This window comes from Erigeron canadensis, chromosome 9 (assembly GCF_010389155.1).
Source record: "Erigeron canadensis isolate Cc75 chromosome 9, C_canadensis_v1, whole genome shotgun sequence".
NCBI lineage: Eukaryota > Viridiplantae > Streptophyta > Magnoliopsida > Asterales > Asteraceae > Erigeron > Erigeron canadensis.
Genome location: NC_057769.1, coordinates 30,458,235 through 30,478,952, shown reverse-complemented (window position 1 = coordinate 30,478,952; position 20,718 = coordinate 30,458,235). Strand labels below are relative to the sequence as shown.

General features: G+C 31.0%; 2 protein-coding genes across 3 annotated transcripts; both read right to left on the bottom strand.

Annotated features, from left to right (window-relative positions):
* Positions 1-958: 958 nt before the first annotated feature.
* LOC122581100 (MLO-like protein 12) lies at positions 959-7,755 on the bottom strand. 2 transcript variants are annotated; one of them, XM_043753248.1, is made up of 15 exons: positions 7,437-7,736; positions 7,239-7,296; positions 6,899-7,137; positions 5,047-5,163; positions 4,855-4,915; positions 4,234-4,322; positions 3,843-3,917; positions 3,616-3,710; positions 3,472-3,521; positions 2,407-2,447; positions 2,135-2,308; positions 1,963-1,998; positions 1,814-1,881; positions 1,647-1,707; positions 959-1,567 (listed from the first exon to the last, which is right to left on the bottom strand). In XM_043753248.1, exons 1-15 carry the CDS (start codon positions 7,566-7,568, stop codon positions 1,172-1,174), a joined length of 1,692 nt encoding a protein of 563 aa, XP_043609183.1. In that variant the 5' UTR covers positions 7,569-7,736; the 3' UTR covers positions 959-1,171. The 2 variants fall into 2 exon arrangements, with proteins under 2 accessions (XP_043609183.1, XP_043609184.1); XM_043753249.1 differs by lacking the exons at positions 959-1,567; positions 1,647-1,707 and having other exon boundaries at positions 1,810-1,881; positions 7,437-7,755.
* A 3,243-nt stretch (positions 7,756-10,998) lies between these two features.
* On the bottom strand, positions 10,999-16,689 carry LOC122581457 (MLO-like protein 6). The gene is made up of 15 exons (XM_043753690.1): positions 16,546-16,689; positions 16,371-16,428; positions 16,021-16,262; positions 15,318-15,434; positions 15,119-15,179; positions 14,666-14,754; positions 13,797-13,871; positions 13,558-13,652; positions 13,396-13,445; positions 12,650-12,690; positions 12,330-12,503; positions 12,198-12,233; positions 12,030-12,097; positions 11,770-11,830; positions 10,999-11,680 (listed from the first exon to the last, which is right to left on the bottom strand). The coding sequence occupies exons 1-15, from the start codon at positions 16,666-16,668 to the stop codon at positions 11,189-11,191; spliced, it is 1,782 nt and encodes a 593-aa protein (XP_043609625.1). The 5' UTR covers positions 16,669-16,689; the 3' UTR covers positions 10,999-11,188.
* Between the last annotated feature and the right edge of the window lie 4,029 nt (positions 16,690-20,718).

Sequence of the window (20,718 nt, the reverse complement as noted above, 5' to 3'; positions counted from 1 at the left end):
CATGATCAGTATAGATACAAGTAACTACAAGCGGGTTATCTGGTAACATCCTTGTTAAACAGGTGCTTGATTAAGATACGCAATAATAAATTAGATCTGTCACATGAGTTCACATGAAACTTAATTAGCTATATACCAAGAACAACCCATGCATATATATGTAAGCAATTTTGACCCAATTACTAATGAACAGATCAAGTTAGGTAGTTTAACTGAAACGGGCCATATACGATATAGGTAGAGAGAAACAGGTCAATTGGTTCGATGCCAATAAAAGTCTGCTTTCGTTTAATATCTTTGAAGATTATTTACTAAAAAGAAGTGTTCTTGTATGCTGTACCTATTTTGAAAGGCAATAAAAACTGTTCAGAAAACTACTTTTAAGAAAGTGTCATAGTAAATCGGCCTAAAATGCTTATCTTTCCTCTGACTATAAACAGCTCCTACTGCAAAGTGACTCGCATCACACATTATCTCGAAGGGTAACGCATAATCAGGTGACACTACTATAGGTGAGTCCATAAGCCCGATTCAACTTGTATTCCAAATTAGCTGGCTTCAACCCAAACTCAATTTGATCCACTATCCAACTTGCTCGCACTTTCCAGTAATAGTAGTACTATCAGTAATCGACATCAAAGAAAATTCCAAGTTATATCTAACCTAATTTTAAAATCTAAAAAATAGCAAACCCTATGTGGGCGCCAAAGCTAATCAGTGACAAGTTATGAAAACTAAGACGTTATAAAAAAATAACTCCCTCAATGCACGAGAAATATCTTATAACATAACTATCTATGATTCACAGAGACATGTAACAAATAACTTTACATCGAATGATCGAAATCAAATCCCAACGTTATCTAAAACTCGTTTAGCATGATACTAGAATTCACAGCCTCTTGTTGATGGATCACCTAAATCACCGATAAGAGGATCATAACAAAAAATTCCAATATACAGTAAATCGTGGATACACATTGATTAAACCATTAGAGAATAACTCTTTTATACAATGTTTTTCTCATTCACCCTGTCATATACTTTGTTTACCTAGGAACTCTATCATATATAGTTTCCTTTACCTACTCAACTCTATCATATACTTTGTTCTTATCAAATGAATTTCATAGGAACTCTGATTGATATATCATGTTGGCTAACAATGGACTCAAGAATTACCACCACTTCTAACGAACTCATCATTGATATCTTCACGTTGATCATTCATAGAGCCCAATTCTACCTGTTGATGACCTGTGGATGTTTCAATGTCACCAAATTCATGATCTGAAAGTGAGGGTGAACCAACAGTGCCCCAATCATCGCCATCAACGTCTGACATTCTAGCAGGCGTCTGCAAGCTATCATTGTCATTTTTGGAGTTAAGTATTAGATGACTTGGTGTCATGCTGCGAGAAGGTGTGCCAGGCCTACTTGACATTGGAGTTATTACTTGGCCCGACTTTTTGTTTACTTTTACATGTTTTTTGGCGGTTTGGTGCCATGATTTTAATGCTGTTGCAACATGCTCATTGAAAATTGCCGGCTTCATCGTAGATCCCATCTTTATTTCAAAAGAAAAGTTAGTGAAGGAGTTAAAACTTAAATTTAATAGCTAGTAAATATAATTAGTTGCAACTTACCTGTGTGACAAGGGCGTACAGAGGAAGGGTAACATAACTACATAGAATCTGAACAAAAACCCTGGCCAATGAAAAAACAATAATTACTTTCTAATTTTAGTTATGGGGTAATATTTTGGGAATTTGGGAATAGTTTTAGTGTCACAAGTATTCTCACACAAACTCACCCCATTGAGATCCTGATCACAATGTCTTCTGTATGTTCATGATAACAAGATTTCCACCCAAATTCATACTGTTTTATATATGAAAATCGTTACTTTAGAAATACATATAATGTTCTCAAGTATAATAAAATATAACTTTTAAATCTTACCCACGTCCATACAAAGAAAGCCATCTGAAAGGCATTCTGCAAAAAAAAATAATAAAAAATAAAATAAAAACTGAAACCATATCTATTGTGTAACTTGCTATACTGTCTGAAAATAAATGTGCAACTTTGGATGTGAGACATACAAACTTTGTAGTATGGAGTACAAGTTTACCTGAAAGAGGACAAAGTTGATGGAATAAAGGATGAGACAAGGGGTCTTAAACCAAAAGTGATGGTCACCGAGTTGAACCACAGGTTCACCCCGTATGACGTCTCCTGTCTCTTGAATACTTAATCCCATCCTCGTGATTATCACCTGTAGCTTTGTTCCGACCAGTAAAACTATCTGAAAAGTATAATGCAGATATAATTTAAACAAACAAACAAACAAAAGGTTCAGTTAACTAATTCTGCCTATAAAATGGTAAGAAAGTATGTACTTACAAACAACGGTATAAAGGGTAGCCAAAAGTAAGAATACCACCCTGTCCATAGTAAGATAATAAGATATACGTAGTACATTTTAGAGGAATAATACAGGTAACCAGAAACCACTTTTAACCAAAAAAAGTAAGTAAAATTTACCAAACTAACTCAGTTGCATGTTCTCTATTGGGATTATCATAACTCTATCATCGCGAATTTCTCCATTAAAGTTTTCTATATATTAAGTAATTAGATTTCTTGTGAGATTTCATGTCAGTTTGTACCTTGTAGAATAAGCTAATTATTTATTGAAGGTAAGATGTCTTGCTATATTTCATGTAGTGTCTATAAAATGTTTGCGGCATTCATTCAATCATCTCAAAAAATAACATAAAACCAGTCTTTGTATCTCAGTATTTTACAGACTATAATTCAGCAACACAGTCCTAAGTTGCTAATGACTAACATGGAATCACTTAATTACTTTCTCGGTATATCTGATGCTTGCAGCTTGTTTTGTTTTTACAATAAGGTCCTCATATGTTGAGGGTCCTCGACTGCATACCCTGTATGTTAATGACGTTATTTTACAGACTATGATTCAACAGCGCCGTCCTAAGTTGTCAATAACTAATTTGGGGTTACTTAACTACTTTCTTGGTATCCCTGATACTTAAAGCTCGTTGTCTTACCATATTAGAAGTATGTTATTGGCATCCTGAAACATGCTAATATGCAATGCTACAACCCCTTGGTACACACTCATTGATACTTGGTCTAAGTTGGATGGCTATGGAGACTTCCCTTGCCATTGAAACCATTTTCTACAAAAGTTTTACTGGTATTGTCTAGTACCTCACACTTACTAGGCAAGATATCTCCATTTTCTGTTAGCATAAATGCATAATTATGCTATACAGTCATAGTTCAATGTACTGATCATGGCCCATGAAGGCTCTGACGTCGCATTTTTATGTGTACCTATACTATAAATCTGGTGGACTTTGCCATAAATATGCGGAAAGTATTACGTTTGTGTACATAATCAACTTATCAAATAAAGAAAAGTTGCACTTAACGCACCATGGGTATTGAAGAGCAGAAAGGCGATGGCGAATAACCAAATATGTGCGCTGTTAAGAAAATCAATATACGTAAGTTTGCAGGTTAACTAGACATCAAGATTAAATAGTTATAAAGAAATGGAGTCCACTAAGATGTTAGTACCTTATACCAACAACGGTCTTGAAATCTTCTTCGAGTGATCTATTAATGTATTTCTGAAAATCGAATCTGGTCTGGCTGTGTACAGGTAGATGTGCCTGAATTTAAATGAAAGCAACTTAAATGACATTCCAACATGTCACAACTTATGTGAGTTTAGTATAAGCTTCTTAGAAAAGAAGAATTTGCAGAGATGATATTTCCATGTCACAACTTCAACGAAATCTTACCATGATGAATCCATGTCTCAATGTGAGATAATCAACTTTAGGGACCGATCGACCAAATTGTCTGAAAAAACAAACCTGGATATATGTATCAGTTAACAAATGTGAATAAAACATAATGACATATATTAAAGAACAACCTATTAATATGTACTTGCAATCATTCTATCAAATCTTTCCCTCTCTCTTTTCGATATTCTTACAATTCTTTTACAAATCAAGTATTTCAGTATATATATCTTTGTGAATGTCTGACATTATATACAATCCTTGAGTTCGGTTATGTGATTCAGTGATTGTAAGAATGAAGTTGTGGACATCACAGACTTGTATGAAAACTGAATGTGGAAAAAAGATATAAGAATGACATTGTTCCTGGAACTTAAATACTTACAATCCATAGCAGAATGGTAGACTCGCTCCAAAAGTTCACGTGCCTTCTTCCAAACGATGTTTCCCTTGCAAATCTAAACCTCTCTGGGTCTAAATGTATATATGAAAATGATACATTAGATATCATCACAAAGTGGAAAGTTCATGTAAAATTTGGGAGTTACCAAAGGGAAATGAAAACTTATGCAACTTTAATTAAGATTACTGAATTCATATCAAATTTCATTATAATCTGTAAGGAATGATAACTTCCAACAGACTTATAAATCTTATACCATAATAACAATCATTTAACCTATGTAATCTGAATACAATGTGTTTTTCTAACTTAATATAGTATGTTCATAAGTTAAAAAGTAGGGATATAAAACTAAAGTGTTAGGTAAAATGTGGCCGGCAAGTGTTAGTTCAGTGACGTGACAATGCTATGGAATAAACCGAGTTTATACCAATGGTCTCATGAAAATTCTATAACAATAAATCATACCAATAGGAATGCCATAGAACAATTATCTAATGAATCAACTCATATGATTTTCCCAAAAGAAGATTTCAAGTGATACATGCATATATATATATAATATATATATATATACACATGTATACATGTGTTTGTGCTTACCATGAGAGAATTGATACTCTGCAGTTCTTGTCTCTTTCTCCCAATGCTTCCATGTTCTCATCTATACATGCAGTCATTAGATACTGACTACCAACTTTTGGTGATAAAATGAAAAAAAGTTTGTGGAAGGAATTAAAACGATGCACTTTTGAGTTTGTATTAAAACTTGGTCAAGCAGCCAATAAACTCTACCTTTAAATGTCCTAAAGCCATCGTAAGGATGCAATACATGACGTGAAATAGAGCAAGAGCGAAGATAAATATATGAAGTTGATGAACCCCATCATTTGACATAAACGGTACTTGTCCCTGCAATGTTAAACCAAAAGTAAGTTTGATTACTTAATTAGTACATTTTAGCAAGAGATGGTGTATATGAAAAAAATAAATAAATAAATAAAATAAGAATCACACCATGAAGACATCAAAACGGAGACTGTATGTGCATCAACAAAAATTTGCAACATTTAAGTGCAAATTGCTATATATCCGGTCACAGTCTCAAGTCTCAAGTCTCAACCCCCATTACAATTGAAAGTCTCTGACGTGTCTGACTCACTCATTCAAGAAATTAACAATAAAAAGTGAAATACACTAGTATATAAAATGTCAGTTTGTGACACCTTAAAAGTGTCACTAAATTCTAGTTTAGTGGATTTTTCGAAAGTGTGGCAAAAATCTAAAGGTTTTTTATTTATGTTTTAATAACACAATTTCCTCCAAAAAGTGTGCTAAAGTTATTAAGTGCAAGGGCAGTCATAGGCTTAATTCCATATTCCATGAAAGTCTTTATCTCTCATTTAAAATATAAGATAAAGACAAAAGTGTACAAAACCATCAATCATCAATCAATGTGCATGCGTGGTGATTGTTTGGTTAAATCATTCTCATCAAATCGGATGAGGATCATCTGAGGTCGGATTTAACTTTCGTTGAAACCATCTTGACCTTTAGATGGTTAATTTACTAGTAAAGTTAATAATAATTTTAGAGAATTCCCATATATCAAAATCTAAAAATATAAAAAAGACAATATCTCTAATGCTATTTAACTTTAAAAATCCCATAATAGTGTCATGTCACATCACGTCAACTAGAAACATATATTGCAAATGAAGTCACCATGACTCTTGGGGCCACAAGGGGTTTTTCTTTGGATATGTTACTCTCAAAATGCAGCCCAATGACAATATAGTTTACACCGAGTGACATTTTTGCATTATGAGCTGGTATGCAACTCAAAAATATGGAGTATTTGAAATTGTAATTATTGCATTTGGATAATGCAAATAATCAAAAATAAATGTTAGCTACAAAAATAATTATATGCATCTGATTAGAAAAAGAAAACAGTTTAAAGAAAGCAAATAAAAACAAGTTTTCTCAATACACTAACCTAAAATTTCTTTTCACAAACGTAATCTAATCACCCTTATACCAAACACTCCAGATAAGATCAAGATAACATGTGAACTTTTAATATTAATTGTGGAACCGCTGACCTTCCTGTTCCTTGATGGTGATATTATGTCCTATAATATGTTTTTAATGTAACATGTGAGTTCTTATTAATAAAGATGTATACTCTAAAACGATTACTTTTTTCCTTTGACTTTTTGAAATGTTATTTTTCCAATGGGGAAAGCATATAGGTATTAATATATCTACGTTATTACTCTCACAAACTGAACATTTCTTATGTACTATAATATGTTTTTGATGTACATGTGACTACTTAATTATTAATAAAGATGTATACTCTAAAACGATGCTTTTTTTCTTTGACTTTTTAAAATGTTATTTTTTTTTAATGGGGAAAGGATAGATACTCTCACAAAAAGAATATGTACATTTATTAAATTTGCAGGGGCAAAATATAGCGGTTCCTATCATTTCCTCATATTTTATTGATGATATGATGATGATGATGATGATATAATCTTGATATGATAAAAATAAAAAAAACTACTCGTATGAAGTTAAAATTGTAAAAGAAAGACAGATTTTTTTTTTTATACAATAGGTGGGGGCATATATAGTGTACCTTGTGTGCACAGTTGTCTTGACCATCACCACTTGCCAATATTCGCCTTGCATTATCACCCATCTTTGACCAAGTGAGCAGCCTCCGGTGGGTGTCTCCGGCGGCCGGCGCCGCCTCTCCTGCTTCCTTCCGGCTGCACGGATGCCAACTGTCGGCCGCACTTTTGGATATACATATCTTCGTAATAGGTTTAGTTCCCACGGTTAATAACAATGATATAAATCCCAACAGCATAAGCTCTACAATTTTTTTTTAACAAAAACATATATTAGATCGACCATATTTACATATTCGATATATATATATATCAATATATAAGTTACACGATGTAATCATGTACCCGCTTTGATCTTTTCCAAGGATTCGTATAGAGCTTTCTTTCGTCTCTTCTTAAACCACTACAAAACAATATGATAATTCAAAAACATGATATATGCCAATCCAATATAGTTTATTTTTAAACCACTACCATATATTATTTTTAAAAAAATTATAGTCAGCATTGACTATATGTTACAAAAGAAGTATATAAACGTACATTTCCGATCATATGGATGATTTGTTCGACAAAAATAGAAACAAATATGAGGACGAAACAAACAGTGGCAACTGCCCATGTGGGTGTTTGCTCCAGCGATCTTACATCAGTACTTGCTCCACCTCCAGCCATCGGTCTCTACAAATCAGAATGAATTATTTATTAAGGAGTATTATTGTTGTTGTTGTTGTGAGATAGGGAAAAGAAAGGTGAGTTGGATTTATTATGATTGATGATGATAAGAAATACTTCTTTATATCCATTTCTCAGTCGTAGTACTGACTACTGAGTATATAATAATTAAGGATTTAAAGTTCATCAAGACAGAATGAGGAAAGTGATATGTTAGCCATTTATCCATCACTCATATAAAAAGTAAACTTTGTCTAATTGGCGCGTTTTTTTTTTTTTTTTTTTTTTAAAGGTGAATTTCGTAGAAAACTTCCTATTGTAATTCGACAGCGAGAGGTCTAACATATATTGTCTTAACCGGATCCGCGCTAGAGAGCTCCCTCGAAGTAGAAATGTCTATTTCAAATACCAGATTAGGGGAAAACCCCCTACTAATCCGCCCGAAGGCACGACGATTAATAGGGGTAAACTCTGTCTATTCAGACTTGAACCTGGGTAAACCCAAGTCAAACCCTCAAAAAAGGACTTCCTTATGTCCTCCCAATACTTAAACTCAAGATCTCATGAATGAGATGGTCTTTCAACCATTGAGTTAATGCTTAAGAACAATTGGCGCGTGTCTAGTAAAAGATGGAGTAAATTAACATCAAGTTGTCACGTTTTATGTTTTCAAACCCTTAAATAAATTTATTACAAATTAACCCCTGAAGTTGGCAACGCCGTTTCACTCTTAGACCTCAATTGTAAATTTTTTTAACTTCACGAAATGAATTTTACATAGGTTTGAAGTACAAAACGTAACGACTTGAAGGACGAAAATATAGTTTTATCTAAAAGATGTTATTTTCATTTGTAATAGGTCTAAATTTTCAGTTTTGTTGTGAGTTACATTTCTAATGTAATTAGTTTTATTGCGATTTACATTTTTGTGGTTTGCTCATTTCATGGTTTACATCCACTCGCAACAAACGGAGTAATTAGCTATTCTACTAACTTTTATGAAAAGGAATATAATCCATGAATATAAACAGATCAAAGGGATGAACTTTACAATTTAACTCTATTTGTAATTCATGGAGATAAAGAAAAATACTTTGTTTAATTAACGAGTAGTTTGGAAATGGAAGATGAAACTAATAATATTATATCAATAATGTTATCACATTCATGTATCATAGCATGTATCATATATTTATACAGTCACTTATAACATTTATACAATGTGATAAATTAATTTAAAACTATGATATCAATATCAATTTCTTTTTGAAATATATATCTCTATCTCAATTTCCTTATGATTATATAGCTGATTTGATCTACACTACATAAGTTTAATGGTTGTCCCGTGGTGGATTAAAACACAAAATATATGTATATGTTAAGATCTTTGATGGAAAAAACAAGAAATAAAAGGAAGAATTCAAATGGGTTTGAATCTCACTCATTTATATTTATATTATTTTATAAAAAGAATAGTTATCAAGTTAAAAGTTATATAGAGAAAAATGTCTAAAATACCTTTAATAATTAATTTACACTATCAGTCCTTTATCTTTACATATCTCTATTAACTATCTACATCAATTATCTATATCACTCAACGCATCCTCTACCACCAACAGTCGTCCCAACGCTACACCATCGTTACTGCAAACACCCCTGCATTAGGAGAGTACGTGCTAGTCATATTTGTGAGGATGGGACGATGACTTAACAGTTATCCATAACCAATTGGGCCTCGGAAAAAAAACTAAAAAGATTTTTAAAGGGATCGTTATAGTGACGTGTTGGAGTCTATGGAAGGCAAGGAACGACTACAAGTTCTCGGGGATGGAAATTAATGTTGGGAAAATCATCCTTTGTGTTAGGTCGACGAGTTTCTTGTGGTATAATAATAAAACAAAAAGTGGTAAAATAGATTGGGAAAAGTGGTGCAAATTCGATGTAAATTAATAGTTTCCTTGTATTGTTTTTAACCCCACATGTTTGGCGGGGTATGTGAATAAAAGTTAACTTTCAAAAATAAAATAAAATTTGGGGGTGGGGTGGGGGTTTAAACCTATGAGATTTTATCCAAACTTGTATAACTTAATGGTACTAGTAAAATAGTATGTCTTTAAAAAAGTTATAATTGGAAATAAAAATCGTGAATATATAAAGGGCTCAGGAACTGAGGGTACAATGATTCAAACACTAGACTAGAAAGACATAAAGTGTCGTTTTTTATGGGTTTTAAGTCCCAATATCTTGACGGTGTATGAGGAAGGTTAAGCTGTAGGCAGACCCTACCTCTAAATAGAGAGGTTGTTTCTATTTTTTTTACCTAAATGGTAGAATATGCCCTCTAATCTTTGCATGTGATCCAACCATGCAGCTTAACACTCGACTAGAAAGCTAAAAGTTAAAGTTAGCTCTAGTAAAGCAATGGAGCACATAGAAAATTGTTTGGGCCTCTTTCAAAAGTGATAATGGGCTACTTGCACATGCTAGAAGCCGGGCCTATTTCTATAAAACAACACAGACATACATATTTTGGAAATTTTGACCCAGTTGCTTATGAATTTATGAATGAATCAATTTAGATTGAGTCAGTAAACGTGGAATGGGTCAATTGGTTATAACGTGTCAAAAATTACTGAAAAAGAAATTGCTTTTGTAGGCAATACCTATTTCTGAAGATGAAACTACCTCTTTCACTCTTTACAAAAGTACTACTCGTATTAAGAAAAATGTAAGGGTGCATTCTCCAGTTTTAATTTGATGGGATAAGAAAGGGAAGGAGAGGAAAACTTATGTTTTTGTATTCTTGAGTTTTTTTATTAAAAGAAAGGAAAGTGATGGAAAGGAAAAGTGAGGGGTTTTGGAGCTAAAAACTTTCCTTCTATATTTGACATGACTTGGAAGAATAAGTTATAAATTTATCAATATACCCTTCAACCATTATATAAACTATAATAATTATGAGGTTATAAATGTAAAATTACATATTTTTATCTTTTCTTATCTTTCTCTTTTAACTCAAGAATGCCTTTACATCCTTTTATTCACTTTCTTTTCTTTTAAATGATAAAACTCAAAAATGCATTTTATAAATATAACTTTTTATCTTTTCTTCTCCTATCCAATCTTCTCATTTATTTTCTTTTAATAAAAACTCGAGAATACAGTCTAAGAGTGGACAAAAAGTTGTTAGCAGTTCAACACAACCTGATCGGCCCAATTCAATTTGTTTTGACATGCTTCAACCCAAGTTTGTTTTGGCCCACTACTTGAGTCACTTGCAATAGTTATATCGATTGGTCACATATTCTAACTGCGAAAAAAATCTAAGTTGCTTTTTAACCTGATTCTTCCAACATTATCAGTGATTAAGCGTAGATACCTTTGATATATACTTCAAGATAGAAATGGCAAAGTCGTTCATCGAATATAAAAGTTGGCCATGTTCCTAGCAATAAATAAAAAAAGTTGCAAATATAATTTACAAGAATGTACGTGGCCGATTAGAGAAAACATATGAAATACTGTATATGTTTTTTTTACAATGGTTTTCTCAATAGCTATGGCAAAAAAAGAACAAAAGAAATTAACAGACGTGAAATATTTTCCTCAACTACTTACACAGCTCTGCTATCATATATACTTAATCTTTTATCAAATGAAAATTCTTTAGGAATTCTTATTGTCACTTCATGTTGTTGGTTAACAAAGGGCTCAGGGATTACGGCCACTTGTAACGAGCTAGGATCATTGATCTCGCGACCTTGATCATCTATATTCCTCAATTCTATCTGATGATGACTCGTGGATGCCTCTGTATCACCACGTTGGTGATAGGAAGGCGAGGGTGAACCATCAGTGTCCCAATTATCCGTATCAAAGTTTGACATTCTAGGAGATGTTTGCGAGCTATCGTTGTCGTTTCTGTAGTTACGTAAGAGATGAACTGGTGACATGCCGTGAGTGGGTGTCCCGGGCCTGCTTGACGCTGGGGTCACTTGGCCTGACTTTCTGTTTTGTTTTATTTGTTTTTTTGCGGTTTGGTGCCATGATTTTAATGCTGTTGCAACTCTGTCATTGAATATTGCTGGCTTCATTGTAGATCCCATCTATATAATTAAGCAAAAAAAATTAGAAACACTCAATGAAAAGTAATAAATAACTTTGATTACTAACTTGAAAATTTGAATTAACTTACCTGTGTGACAAGGGCATATAGAGGAAGAGTAACATAACTGCATAGAATTTGAACAAGAACCCTGGCCAAAGAAATTAAAAACAATAATTAGTTATAATGGATTTCAAGATTACTTTCCAATACCCTCTTTAGGCCCAAATCCATTCTAATTACATATTAGAAACCACATGCCCCCTTATTTCTGATGGTAATTAGCTAGTATTATTCTAGTTATTAAATTTATTTTACGAACTAGCTAATTAAGAAAAGTACAAACTCACCCCATTGAGATCCTGATGGCAATGTCTTCTGTACGCTTATGAAAACAAGATTTCAATCCAAATTCATACTGTTATACAAAAATATTAATATTAAATACTTTAGAAATACATAAAATATAATGAAACATATATATAACTTAAATTTGAAGATTAGAATTTAAATCTTACCCAAGTCCATGCAAAGAAAGCAATCTGAAAAGCATTCTGCAACAATCAAAATAATAAGCCATATGTTAAACATTGGATGTAGTATAGTATAAGTGTTTAGCATACAAATTTGTGCATGGGGTGCAATTTTACCTGAAAGAGGACAAAATTGATGAGATAGAGAATGAGGCGAGGACGGTTAAACCAGAAGAGGTCGTCACCAGGTTGAACCACAGGTACACCTTGTACGACCTCTCCTCTCTCTTGAATACTTAATCCCATTTTCGTGATTATTACTTGTAGTTTTGTCCCGATCAGTAACACTATCTGAAAGTTTTACAATGTATAAATTAAGTTATGTAATTAACAAGCACAAGTAATTAAAAATAAGTTAGAGTAATTTAATGTCTAAATAATTAAGTAACGTATGTACTAATATATATGAAATGGAAATTAAGGAAGTATGTACTTACAACCAATGGTATAAATGGTAGCCACAGATACGAATACGACCCTGTACGTACGTACGTACGTTCAAAGAAAAGAAATTTTAAGATTTGTCAATAGTTTGACTAGAAATACTAACTAACTTAATCGATACTCTCTGAATGCTAGATCGAATTTAATTTAATTTCTATACACCGAATTGAACGTTCTAAAGGAAAATATATGAAAAAAGTTGCAAATTAGTGAATTGCGAATATATTTATCACCCTAAAATATGTATATATATATATATATTTTCAAATATTTATAAAAAGAATTTTGTTTTGCAATTTGCTGTAAAAACTTTTTTTTTTTTTTTTTTGAAAAGAAAGGGGTTTGATTGATTATTAAATTGATTAATGACCAAAGTGATTTTATAAGACGTACAAGATATGATAGCTAGGACCTTTTTTTTTTATTTTTATAATAAAAGTAACCAGAAATTTTATACTATAAGATATTGTGCTTGTAAGGGTACAAACATAAATGAAAGTAGACTCATTCAAGTATCGTATATATATGAACACATGTCTAGCGTTCACATCGATTTTATTAATTAAGATAATCAATAATCTTACTCTACGTATTTTAAATGTTAGTTTCCTCAATATATATGATGATAACTAAACTGGTTAATTAGGTTGCAGCAAACATAATGATAGATCAAGTTTATATAATCACTAATTAAGTCACTTATCGAATAAATACTTGGGACAAATCTCGATTAACGTACCGTGGGTATTAAAGAGCAGGAACGCGATGGCGAATAACCAAATAGGTGGGCTGTACATAACGAAAATTGATAAATGTAAATAATTTGTTGTTGAAATAACAAGACGTACATGACGTCGAATGATTGTAAAGACGTAAAGTGAACAAAGATTTGATTACGTACCTTATACCAACAACGGTCTTGAAATCTTCTTCGAGAGATCTATTGATGTACTTCTGAAAGTCGAAATTTGACTGGCTGTGTGGAGCTAGATGTGCCTGAATTCGATATATCAACACGTACGTACAAAGTTAATAAATCAGATAATAGTAATTAAGTTCAATAACTAAAATTAGCTTCTGAGATTTAAAAAAAATAGATGATATAATTCCATATATATCATAATGTAAACAAAATCTTACCATGATGAAACCATGCCGCAATGTGAGATAATCGACTTTAGGGACCGATCGAACAAATTGTCTGAAAAAACAAACCTGAAATGCAAATAATTAAATAAACAACAATTAGCAAATTAATTAATGTACCGAGAATTGAACTGTATATTAATTATTTGTGCATATACATTTCTTTCTTTCTCAACCTAAATGTCCAAAATTGATTCCCGAGTTTTTTTACCTCTAATATTGACTATAAATATTTGTATTTATACAATGTAATATCTAATGAAAGTCATATCAATAAAAAATATCGAAAGTAAATCTATCTATATATGTATAATTAAAAATAAAATAAAATTAAGTCAATGTTTAAAAAAAAAAACCCTTCAAAAACTCATTAACTTGAAGTTATATAATTGATATACATTTAAAATCTATCGCTATTGAGATTGAATGATTTTTAGAAACAGTTAATGACAATAAAAGTGACAATTGCTTATTGCCTTGAAGGACTTTAATTTAAAGACAGTGGGTCGTTACCGTATTTGACTTTAGCTAGCTACATTGATAACTACTAGCACATGATAAATTAACACGTACGTACCAGCTTTTTATACATATACAAGTCCATGCAATATTAATATAGTGTATCATATTTTAAGGATCGATATATATATATTTATTAGGTTAAGTGTCTCTTTCTATATTTATACGTACAGCACTACTCGATCTGATCTTTATTACTGTATATATAATTGGACCAGAAACTTAAATGAAAAATAATGTTAATTTTCAGACGAAATTAACAACAATGTTAAAGATCTAGCTATGAATTAAGTTACAAATTAAAACTGTTTATATATCATATTTATGCAAAACTACAAACTTACAATCCATAGTAGAATGGGAGATTTGCTCCAAAAACTCATGTGCCTTCTCCCGAATGATGTATCCCTTGCGAATCTAAACCTCTCTGGATCTGTATATAAAAACGAATCATAATTATTATTATAAGATATATTACAACATTACTATGTTAAATGAAGATATATAAATAGGAGTTCGTATAGTAGTACTAATTATACAACATTTCCTAGCTAGCTAACTTGTAGTACTTAAAAAGGATATATATATATATATATATATATATATATATATTGCAACATTGCCTTGTAATTAACAAACACGTACGTACGTACTTACATAATTAACATCAAATAGTATGTACCCTAATAAAAGTCAAGTAGAAATTTCAAATCATACACATATGTATAATTTTCCTTTGTGCACAAATGTTTTCACATGTAATGAATTGAAAGTTCCGTCAATTAGTATATATGTACCGTGAGAGAATTGATATTCTACGGTTCTTGTCTCTTTCTCCCAATGCTTCCATTTCTTCATCTATATAACATGTCACTAATATATATTAGCAATATTGTTCTAACTAACACAATAATCAGAAAGTATATATATATATTTGGTAAATAAAAAAAAAAAAAAAAACTAATTAAACTTATACTCGTGTATGAGTCTAGCTACCTTTATATGTCCTAAAGCCATGGTAAGGATACAATAGATAACATGAAATAGGGCAAGAGAGAAGATAAATATATGAAGTTGATGAACACCGTCGTATGACATAAACGATACTTCCCCCTGCAAACGTTAAACCAAAACCGAAATTCTATCATTATGACAGTTTAATTAATTAGAGATCGATTTAATTAGCTATGCAATATGGGTGAAAAATATATATTTATGCAATATGGGTGAAACTTATTATAACCAAATATTATATTAATTAATGATTAATAAGGTGGCTAATTATATCATCATATATATAAAACTAAATACATGTATCTAGCTAATATTGTACGTCAACAACTAGATCTTCATTATTTAGAATGAGTCAATCATAATAAAAATTAAAAATTGTACGTCTGATCGACTCCAAAGACCAAAAAGGCATCAATTTCGCTTTTTCTTCTTAACGACCGACATCATTTTGCACTATATATACACTACACACTAATTTAAAATTTCCAATCAGAATTAATAATATTTGATCAATTCCAATAAAATTTGATGATTGTATAGTATGTTAAAAACCCACATTAATTTAGCACGTAATTGTTATGAGGTGCTTTGTTTTTTTAGAAAACCAAAAATAAATTAATTACCGTACGTGCATGTGAATAATGTTAATTAGTACGAGTAGTTGTTTTTATTAGAAATGACAAACCTTGGCTGCACACTTCTCCTCACCACTACTAGTTACCAATATTCGCCGTGCACTGTCGCCCATCTTTGACCACGTGAGGAGCCTCCGGCGGCTTTCTCCACCGTCATTGATGCCAGATTCTTCCTCTGCATCCCGACTGCACGGATGCCAACTGTTGGCTGCGCTTTCGGATATACATATCTTTGTTATTGGTGAAGTCCCCGCGGTTAATAACAATGATATGAATCCCAATAACATGAGCTCTACAAAAACAAAACCACATGTCTTAATTCAAATGTACCTGAATGCTAACTATTACTACTGACTCGCTGTTCAAATATATTATATATATAAAAAGTCGTTAATAAAACCTGCTTTGATCTTCTCTAAGGATTCGTATAAAGCCTTCTTTCGCTTCTTCTTAAACCACTACGTACGTACAATAAGATTCAAAACGATATGATTAGATCGAAAAAAAAAAGGGTTAAAAAAAAACAAATAAAAAATTCTTGCACGAATTGAAGTACTTATATATTATATACTTACATGTCCGATTACATGAATGATTTGTTCGATAAATATAGAAATGATAATGAACACGAAACAAACAGTTGCAACCGCCCATGTTGGCGTTTGCTCCAAAGATCTTCCAATATCTCCTCCAGCCATATATCGATATATATATATATATATATATTAAAACTAATAAATGAATTAATTAATTTTTGTAAGAGAAATTAAAGTGTGAGTGTAATTTATGATCGATAAGAAATATTAGTATGTTGAGGGATTGGTATGGAATTTATAAGGATTTTGATATTTGGCCTTAATTGATTTTGAGTAATATATACTCCGTATGTAGGAAAAAATGACGAAAGTGAGAAGTCAAAAGGTTGACTTTGTCTTTTAGACGCGTGCGTAAAAAGAAGAGGCATTTTTATCTATCTAGCTTTGCTAGGATGGGAAATAATTTGTTGACTCGAACTTCTCAATTAAGGATAGTTTTGCAATCTTGATTGGTTGGTACTCTGTCTTTTTTAAATCGATATTAATATTATTATTTTTTTTTGTATAATATTAAACTAATATATTTGTCATGTTATATAATTTACAAAGTCAAGTAAATGAATTAATAATCACGTCTATTTACTTGTTTCTGTGCCTGGAGTTTTCTTTTTTTTTTCCTTAGGGATACGACTCTATATCATTTTTCTCATATTCCTCTCATATTTTTATTTTTGATTTGATGGAATTAGACATTGTAAATTTGTAACTGTTATGTTTTATGATAGTTACATCCTTGCATCCTAAACTCTTATAATCTTGTTATAAAAACTGGTTTAAACGAGCCGTGATAGTTAAACTGGCCAGCTTGTTTTTCTGGTTCGTAAATTTTTTATTTTTGAAATTGTTATATATTATTATTAATTAATAGTAAACTGTACGTTTAATGCTACTTTATATTTTTTGAAGTTTAGGATTTAAAGTAGTATTTTTATGAAGATAGAAGTTGACTAGTCAACTCAGTTCAACCAGTTAAACTATTTTAGACCTGTTCAATTTAGATCAATCTGTTCAATTAAAGGGCTGGTTTTGAAAACATTAACTTTTACAATTGTATAAAGTAATGTATTATTATTGTAGTAAATTTATTAAGATGTATGGTGAAATATCATCTCGCATAAGAGGATGCGATCGAATTAACTAGCTTGGCAAAAACTGCATTTTCCAAAAGGGAAAAAACTATTGTAACACAACTAGCCAATCAGGATTTTAAGAACTTACAAGACTGATGCATATCTACATTACATTATATTACTATATAAAATAAAATATATTAAAGAGAGATTTGAATTTTGAGTTTTTCATAAATTGCAATTACTATACCACCTCTTACGAAAAGGAGGTGATATTTCTACAATAGAATTTTGTCATCTACAACGAATGTATAGATATTTATGCACAGAATTTTGCCATTTACAACGAATGTATAATTTTGCCATCTACAACAAAATTAGTGACAAAGAGTAATAAAAAGTGACCATTCAAAATTTGGCCACTAATTTATCGTAATGACAAAAATTTTGTCACTAATTTTGTTTAGTGACCAAATTCTGGTCATTATGATAAATTAGTTCCCAAATTTTATGTGGTCACTTTTTGTCACTCTTCGTCACTAAAAGTACGTCACTAATTTTGTTTAGAGACCAAAAAATATTATTTTTTGGCCACTAATTTTGCTTAGTGGCCAAATTTAATGACCACTTTTTCTTAATAGTAACTAAATAAGGTTATTAATGACCAAATTTTAGTTGTCACTAAGCAAAATGGTCACTGATCAACATTTTTCTTGTAGTGGAATATAACTGCATGATGCAGACATTGATATAGATGGCTAAAATGTGTTGTAGGAATATCGTTTCTCCTTACCAAATGAAGATTATTTTGGTCAATTACATTCATATTTGGATATTCCACTATCCAAATGAAAAATTCAATTTAAAGATTAACGAAATAATCAATGGATCGAGTTGGTGGTATATTGATAAGGTCTCATTTTTACAAATATGTAAAATTGAATTATTGAGGGGATATTTTGAGACTCATGAGTTCTGTGTCTAGTATGAGTGTAATAGAACAAAAGTGGATTAACTTGCCATTCAAAAAAAATTGACTAGATTACCTGATCATGACAATTTAAAATATTTTATTATTACTTTCCGTAATTTAAGTTTTAAAGTATAATTAATAATAAACTAAATTAGTAATTGAATAAGGTAATTGTAGAACAAGAGATGTTTTACTAAATTGAAAATGAAATTAATTAATAAATTAGAAAAGTTAATAGAAATATAAATAGAAATAATTATATATATATATATATATATATATTAAGTAGAGATATTTAAATTAGAAAAATTTATAGAGATATAAATAGTAATCGCACATGCATATAAAAGGGTGTTCATGTGATATCCGTGAGGTTGATAATTTTAGAAATAACATGGTAATTTTAGTCCAACTTAATTCTGACCTTTCAGTAAAACGATCGACAGCCCAACAGTAGTGACTAGGAGTTTAGGACCTAATCTAACTATCATGGTACACTTGGCTTTTTATAACCACCGTTACATTTTCAGACTTCCCTAAAAAATGGGCCAAATATTTGGAATAGAGATACGACTTTGTTGCCGTGTCGACATCTCGCCGGCTTTGTGGATTGTGTGTCTACTTTATAATTTTTTAAGTTTTTTAACTAGTCAAAAGCTTGAGCCTAGTAAATAGGAGACTCAGGAAAATCAAGGTTCGTACTTCAGAAAACCAAATTTTATAATTAATTCGTCCTATGAAACGGACGGATTAGTGGAGTTTCCAGGAACTATAACAAGTAATTTGGGGTGCTTAAGGCCGTTTTGTATCACTGGGTTGGGCCAAGTAGGACTGCCATTTTGCCATTGGGTGACCCAATGCGATATACGAGGGCATATCACTTCTTGGCCGTTAAAAACTTTTTTCCTACAGATTAGGTCTAAGTGATTGACTTTTGGGGTATTTAGTTTAACAGATTTAACTATGCTTAGGTTCACTGGTTCGTTAATTCTTTTTTAATAATTTAACGTTGTATTAAATGTCTGCATGGATAAATAATGTTTATAACATTATATACTGTAATAAATATATAATTGACAGTTAGTTTTGTTCATTATGTCAATAAAATAAACATGAAATTTACTTAATGTATTAAAAAAGAACAATATAATAATAAATATCATAATTAACAATAACTTACTAAAGAAAACATGAAAAAATAAGTAACACCCAATACCGTTACATGAGTATCAATGAGGAGATTGAGATATAAACAGTCTTACTCATACTTAAAGTTTAAGAAGCTACTAATTTCAGGTTTTATCAAAGTAAAAAAAGAAAAAAAAAACATCTTGTTTAAACTAAACCCTTAGACATGTGTTTTCAAAGAAAAATATATTAATCACTTTATTCAAACCTTGGTTGTAATTTACTTTAATAATATTCTACAAAATTTACAATTAAGTGATCCAAGCCTTGCGATGCATATGTTTTGTCACAATATGTATACGAACTAGTGCTCAGACCTGTTCATTGAACGAGTAGTTTCAAGATATATAAATTTTATAATATTTGTGAAACAAAAAGTGTATGACCAATATCACAACTTATTGAATACGAAATCTAAAGAAAAAACATATGAAAATTAACTTCATATAAATATTGATTCCAGATTATTTTTTTTTCCAACTTTAGTTATATAAAAAGAGAAACAATAAGTGCATGACCAATATCACAACTTAATCAATACGAAAGCTAAAGAAGAAATATATGAAAATTAACTTCATATAAATATTAATTCTAGTTTACCCCTTATTTTTCAACTTTAGTTAAATAAAAAGAAAAACTAAAAGTGTAGAGTATATAATTTGAAAAATACATACCAATTCATCAACAAATACCATCTCGAACGTTTTGATTTTCTTCGGGTTGTTCCACTCTGAAACAGTTCATACATGCACAACAGGGAGTTGTAGATGATGGTAAAAAAACCTTTTTGGTAGTCGATCATAGATTTATTTTTCCCTGCATGTTTTTTTTTAGAGGTTGAGAATATGTGAGGGTTTTTTTAGGTGATATATATATAGATAATAATAATAATAAAGATTTTTCGTATAAGATTTTTTAATT

Bases quoted from the DNA above. Each gene is read 5' to 3' on its own strand.
- LOC122581100 (XM_043753248.1), bottom strand. From the start codon at position 7,568: ATGGCTGGAGGTGGAGCAAGTACTGATGTAAGATCGCTGGAGCAAACA. The intron at 3,522-3,615 runs GTACTAACATCT...TTTTCTTAACAG, and splicing joins AAGACCGTTGTTGGTATAAG to CGCACATATTTGGTTATTCG. The intron at 2,309-2,406 runs GTAAGTACATAC...TATACTTTTCAG, and splicing joins TACCCTTTATACCGTTGTTT to ATAGTTTTACTGGTCGGAAC.
- LOC122581457 (XM_043753690.1), bottom strand. From the start codon at position 16,668: ATGGCTGGAGGAGATATTGGAAGATCTTTGGAGCAAACGCCAACATGG. The intron at 14,755-15,118 runs GTACATATATAC...TTTTATATACAG, and splicing joins AGAATATCAATTCTCTCACG to ATCCAGAGAGGTTTAGATTC. The intron at 11,831-12,029 runs GTGAGTTTGTAC...TTCTTTGGCCAG, and splicing joins GCCATCAGGATCTCAATGGG to GGTTCTTGTTCAAATTCTAT.